This window comes from Pithys albifrons, chromosome 23 (assembly GCF_047495875.1).
Source record: "Pithys albifrons albifrons isolate INPA30051 chromosome 23, PitAlb_v1, whole genome shotgun sequence".
In the NCBI taxonomy this organism is placed as follows: Eukaryota; Metazoa; Chordata; class Aves; order Passeriformes; family Thamnophilidae; genus Pithys; species Pithys albifrons.
Genome location: NC_092480.1, coordinates 1,864,656 through 1,871,268, shown reverse-complemented (window position 1 = coordinate 1,871,268; position 6,613 = coordinate 1,864,656). Strand labels below are relative to the sequence as shown.

At 55.6% G+C, this 6,613-nt stretch overlaps 1 protein-coding gene across 1 annotated transcript; it reads right to left on the bottom strand.

Moving 5' to 3' along the window:
* Window positions 1–1,373: 1,373 nt before the first annotated feature.
* SDHD (succinate dehydrogenase complex subunit D) lies at window positions 1,374–5,202 on the bottom strand. The gene is made up of 4 exons (XM_071576134.1): window positions 5,112–5,202; window positions 4,615–4,710; window positions 3,273–3,417; window positions 1,374–1,997 (listed from the first exon to the last, which is right to left on the bottom strand). Exons 1-4 carry the CDS (start codon window positions 5,149–5,151, stop codon window positions 1,832–1,834), a joined length of 447 nt encoding a protein of 148 aa, XP_071432235.1. The 5' UTR covers window positions 5,152–5,202; the 3' UTR covers window positions 1,374–1,831.
* Between the last annotated feature and the right edge of the window lie 1,411 nt (window positions 5,203–6,613).

Sequence of the window (6,613 nt, the reverse complement as noted above, 5' to 3'; positions counted from 1 at the left end):
TGTACTTGTGTCTATGAACCTGTAGAACTTCATCCCTAAAATCTTTAATGCTTGTTGATCAAATTGAATGAGGTACCTCAGAGATGCAGTGGAGGGAAAGAAAACCACATAAAATACCAGATTTCACAGCAGACCATGCAGCTGGTCAATGAGCACTTTGAAAGTTGTTTTGTTTTACATCAGAATCATTTCCTGAGTGTCTCCATCCATCTCAGCTGCACAGGGACATTCTTTTCCAGGCACCACAATAGTGAAGAGCAAAAGTTAATGGTCATTACAGGGATTCAGTTTCCAGAGGAAACACTGAGGATTCAGGGACAAAGGTGTGTTCATTCCCTTTTCGTTCTGCTCTCCTGACATGGGAGGTCTGACCTGTCACATTCCCAGAGCTCTTAACTAATTAATTTCTTACACAATTATCTTTAGCTACCTCCACATGCAGCTGTATCCTGTGTTTGGTCTCAGAATGAGAAATGTCAAACACTTTCTACGATATCAGCTCAGATTGCTCAGTGGGACTTTCCCGTGACTCAGATCTGTCCCTTCCTCACTGGGGCAGATACAGATTGTTGTGTTGGTGTTCAAACCACAGCACACAAAGCAACAGCTCCACTCTCACCACAACACTGAAAAAAGTTGCCCAGTTACCTGCTTTGCCCCTGGCTGCACAAAGAAGCCAATAAATAAATACAGTTAACAATCCAGATTAAAAAAAAAATAAAAGGTCTTGTAGAATTCAAACAGAACTTGATCATTATTGCATAATCAGACTGATGATGACACAGAATTCTCTTCCTCTTACTATTCTTAGTACCACAAATGTACCAGGAGAATGTGGAAATAACTTATTCACTCCTTGGTACTATGAAAGTCAGGAAAGATAAAGCACAAATTTAAAACCCAGAATCTCAGTTCCCCCTAAGGACACAGAAGGGAATTTTGCATCACCCTCATGGCAAGCTGTGACAGGAAGGCTGTTTGTGGTCCTTTCAGTCACACAGGACAATACAGACCAGTGTATTTAGAAAATAACCCCCCAAAATGTTGCAGATAAACACACACATTCCAAGGAAACCATGCAAGTCAGATTGTCCTAAAAATCAATATGCTAATTTTATTCCAGGCCAATTATTGTTGTATTTTCTAAGGGACATTAATTACTCTTGTATTAAGTCACTTCTAAGGATTAAAGAAAACAAATGCATAAAATTATTTTGCTTTATAACAGCCATATGAAGTAAGGCAGAGGAACAGTATGAATGAATTAGTATTTGAACTTGATTTTAGGAGAACAACCCCCACACCTACCTGCAGAGGAAACATTTTAAGCAACCCAGAAGTGGTAAAAAATGGCTCAGGAGCACACACACAACTTCTGTAAATTCTTTATTGCGTGGATTAAGAAAAAAGTATTCCCTTTTCTACAACTCTCAGGGTCCAAAGAGTTACAGGGTCAGCTGTTGTGATGTCAGAAGCAGCAGTTCAATTTTCCAGAAGTTTTACAAAATGGGAAACCAGACAACAGTTAGAAAAACACACCCATTAAAGCTCTCACCACAAGGGGAGTTGCCCTCAGCTATGCCAGCGTGTCATTAATGTAATTAATTCATCCCAATTTACAGCACAGCTTGAACCACCTCACTGGGCTGGACATCAGCCAGCTCCAGTCTCCTGTTTCTCCTCCAGCATTCCCTGCTCTGGGTGTTGGTTCAGGGACTCCCTGCATGGTTCACACTACAGACCCTTGGCTTGTCACTCATTTCCCACCAGATGCTGGTACAAACACGATGAAGCAGAGGCAGCAGAGAGCAGCAATGGTGTGTGTGAGGGCTCAGAGGCTCCAGAGCATGGCCACAGCCTTGCAGATCCCCACGTCGTGGTGGTTGAAGTAGCAGAGCCCGGCGAAGGTGGCGGCCGACAGCGCGTACAGCCCCGCGCTGGCCACTCTGATGGGCGTCTCTCCGTGCACATAATCAGTGATTACCTGGCCAAGGCCCCTGCAGGAGGGGAGAAAACAGCTGAAATCAGGCAAGGCCACCCACTGAAATCCACCAAATCCACCCAGGTTATGTCAGCATTCTGATGCCTCAAGTGGCATTTCTTTCATGTCACTTTTCCCGGAGAATGCCCAGTTCCCCCTCAGAAGGAAAATCATGGAATGGATTGAGTTGGAAAAGCCCTCCGAGATTATCAAGTCCAACCCTTGGTCCAACTCCAGTCCCTTTACCAGATCATGGCACTCAGTGCCACGGCCAAGCTCAGCTGAAAAACCTCCAGGGATGGGGAATCCACCCCCTCTCTGGGCAGCCCATTCCAATCCCTGAGCACTCTCTCTGCAAAGAATTTTTTTCTGATCTCCAATTTCCCCTGGCAGAGCTTGAGCCCATCGTGCCCCCTTGTCCTATTGCTGAGTGCCTGGGAGAAGAGACCAACCCCCACCTGGCCAGAACATCCCTTCAGGCAGTTCCAGACAGTGCTGAGGTCACCTCTGAGCCTCCTCTTCTCCAGGCTGAACACCCCCAGCTCCCTCAGCCTCTCCCCACAGCACTTGTGCTCCAGTCCCTTCTCCAGCCTCGTTGCTCTTCTCTGGCCCCGCTCCAGCCCCTCAATCTCTTTCCTGAGCTGAGGGGCCCAGAACTGAACACAACACTCAAGGTGTGGCCTCCCCAGTGCTGAGTCCAGGGGAAGGGTCAGTGCCTTGGGCCTGCTGGCCACGCTATTCTTGATACAGAACAGGATCCCATTGGCCTTCTTGGCCACCTGGGCACACTGTTGGCTCATGTTGAGCTTCCTGTCAATTAGTACCCCCATGTCCTTGAAGGGTGGAAGCCCCCCTTGGTGCCAGAGCAGCCTTGGGGGGTTCTGTGCTTACCAGCAGCCCTGGGGGGCTCTGGGCTTACCAGAGGCAGCCCTGGGGGGCTTTGTGCTTACCAGAGGCAGCCCTGGGGGGGCTCTGTGCTTACCAGAGGCAGCCCTGGGGGGCTTTGTGCTTACCAGAGGCAGCCCTGGGGGGGCTCTCTGCTTACCAGAGGCAGCCCCGGGGGGCTCTGTGCTTACCAGAGGCAGCCCGGGGGGGCTCTGTGCTTACCAGAGGCAGCCCTGGGGGGCTCTGTGCTTACCAGAGGCAGCCCTGGGGGGCTCTGTGCTTACCAGAGCAGCCCTGGGGGGCTCTGTGCTTACCAGAGGCAGCCCTGGGGGGCTCTGTGCTTACCAGAGGCAGCCCTGGGGGGCTCTGTGCTTACCAGAGCAGCCCTGGGGGGCTCTGTGCTTACCAGTGGCCGTGCAGGGTGAGGGCAGCAGCCAGGGAATAGTCCACAGCAGGGCCAGGGCACAGGTAGGCCGCAGGCAGCAGCCCCAGCAGGAACACACTGACCGCCCGCTCCCCTGTCCAGTGCAGGGACGCTGCCTTGGAACTGCCTGCAAGGAGAAACAGCCCTCAGGGAAAAGTCCCTCCTCCATCCAGGGCTGGGAGCTGAGGAGCAGAGGCCTCATCCTGAGCAGCATCTCAGTGTCTGCTCCGACCTGGTTACTGAGCTTTCATCCCAGCAAAACCAACATGCCTTGGAATTGCTGCTACAGGACATGGATCTGCTGTCAGAGTCACAGGGGAGAAGAGTCTGTAACAGCAAAGCCTCTTTGTCTGGGGATTTCCCTGACTGTTCCACACCATTCACTATTCCCTTCTGAGACAGACAGACACACAGACACACAGACAGGCACAGACACACAGACAGACAGAGGGGCACAGACAGGCACAGACACAGACAGACAAACAGGCATACAGACACACACAGACATGGATACAGACACACAGACACAGACAGAGAGACATGGAAAGAGACAGACAGACAGACACAGACACAGACGCACACACAGAGACATGGACAGAGACAGACAGACACAGACACACACACAGAGACAGACACACAGACACACACACACTGTGGTGGGCTGACCTGCCTGCACACCAGGCACCCACCAAGCCTCTCTATCCCTCCCCTTCCCAGCCAGACAGGGAAGAGAAAATACTAAGGAAAAGGCCTTGTGGGTTGAGATAAGGCACCACACTAAAGGAAAAGCAAAAGTTTGTGGGTGCACGAGCAAAGAGGGGAAAAACCCCAATGGGTTAATTCTCTGCTTCCCACCAGCCAGCGATGTCCAGGCCTCTCCCCAGGAACCAGAGCTCGGGGGGAACATCCTGAACAACACCCGTCCTGTTCCTCCTTTCCTTGGCTTTCATACCCCGCGTGGGGCGGAGCGTCCCTTTGTGTGCCCCGTGCGGGGCCGGGAGTGAAACCCCAGCACAGACCCCGCACAGACCCCGCAGCACGTACCGTGTCCCTGCCGGGCGGGGCCGGGAGTGAAACCCCAGCACAGACCCCGCACAGACCCCGCAGCACGTACCGTGTCCCTGCCGGGCGGGGCCGGGAGTGAAACCCCAGCACAGACCCCCCAACAGACCCCGCAGCACGTACCGTGTCCCTGCCGGGCGGGGCCGGGAGTGAAACCCCAGCACAGACCCCGCACAGACCCCGCAGCACGTACCGTGTCCCTGCCGGGCGGGGCCGGGAGTGAAACCCCAGCACAGACCCCGCACAGCCCCGCAGCACGTACCGTGTCCCTGCCGGGCGGGGCCGGAGCTGTCGCGGGCCGGGGCGATGCGGGAGGAGGCGGCGGCGAGTGCGGCGGGGCTGCGGAGCAGGGCCAGGGCTGCGGGACAGCGGGACAGCAGCGCTGAGTGCGGGGCCGCCACAACGGGGGGACCCCCACCCCTCATGGGGGACCCGCACCCTCGGGGGGCCCGCACCCCTTTAGATCCCGCACTCTTTAGATCCCGCACCCTTTAGATCCCGCATCCCCAGAGATCTCACACCCTCGTGGGGGTCCCGCATCCCACGCGGGTCCCGCATCCCCATGGGAGTCCCACACCCTTATGGGGTCCCACAACCTCTTAAATCCCGCACCCGTTCAGATCCCGCACTCAGGGGATCCCACACCCCTCAAGGAGGTCCCACAACCTTTTAAACGCCGCACCCCTTTAGACCCCGCACCCTCGGGGAGTCCCACACCCCTCAGAGGGATCCCGCACCCTCAGGGGGTCCCGCACTGACCCATCGCGGCCCGGCGGGGCCGCAGCAGCGCCAGCGCCATGTCCGCTCCAAGGGCACCGCGCCCGGACACGGAAACGGCCGCGGCGCTTCCGCTACCGCTTAGAGGGGGAGCGGAACACCGGGAATGGGCACCGGGAACACCGGGAATGGGCACCGGGAACACCGGGAATGGGGATCGGGAACACCGGGAATGGGCACCGGGAACCCCGGGAATGGGGACCGGGAACACCGGGAATGGGGACCGGGAACACCGGGAATGCGGAGGGGCTAAACAGGAAAACCGGGAGTACGAGGAGAAGCGGCCGAGGGGCCTTTACAGGGGACAGGGGCAGGGCATGGCCGGGATGGACCGAAGGGATTCTCCCCTGAGGGGCTCGAGGGGGAGAAGCGGCGGCTGCACAGACCGGGGAGGGGCCAGAGGCGGGTTGGAGCCACCTGGGATGGTGGAAAGTGTCCCTGGGATAGTGGAAGGTGTCCCTGGGATAGTGGATGGTGTCCAGGGGATAGTGGAAGGTGTTCCTGGAATAGTGGATGGTGTCCAGGGGATAGTGGAAGGTGTCCCTGGGATAGTGGAAGGTGTCCCTGGGATAGTGGAAGGTGTTCCTGGAATAGTGGATGGTGTCCAGGGGATAGTGGAAGGTGTCCCTGGGATAGTGGAAGGTGACCCTGGAATAGTGGAAGGTGTTCCTGGAATAGTGGATGGTGTCCCTGGGATAGTGGAAGGTGTCTCTGGGATAGTGGAAGGTGTCCCTGGGATGGTGTCCCTGGGATGGTGTCCCTGTGGGGTGTCCCTGCCCGGGCAGGCAGGTGGAATTACAGGCTGTTCCAAGATCCCTCCCAGCCCAGCCCAGCCAGTGATCCTGATTCAGTTCCATGCTGAGCCCCCCAAGGGCTGTGCCAGCCCCTCTTGTGTGCTCAGCAATGGACCCCTCTGCAGAGGGAAGCCCCACAGATAAATCCCTGTGGGAACATCCCTTGGGAACATCCCTGTGTGCTGGATGGAGCAGTGGCTGCAGCCAGAGCCTTGCTGGGAGCAGCTGAGCTGTGGCTTTGCCCAGCAGGGAAAAGTCACTTTCCTGCCCAGAATATTCACTGTCTGGAACTCCCTGAAGGGAAGTTGTGGCCAGGTGGGGGTTGGCCTCTTCTCCCAGGCACTCAGCAATAGGACAAGGGGGCACGATGGGCTCAAGCTCTGCCAGGGGAAATTGGACAGCAGAAAGAAATTCTTTGCAAAGAGAGTGCTCAGGGATTGGAATGGGCTGCCCAGAGAGGGGGTGGATTCCCCATCCCTGGAGGTTTTTAAGCTGAGCTTGGCCGTGGCACTGAGTGCCATGATCTGGTAAAGGGACTGGAGTTGGACCAAGGGTTGGACTTGATGATCTCGGAGGTCTTTTCCAACCCAATCCATTCTATGATTCTGTCATTCTATGGATGTGGCACTGAGTGAGAATCCACCACGTCTTGATCCAACCCCACTGTGATCACCAGCCCAGGGCACTCTG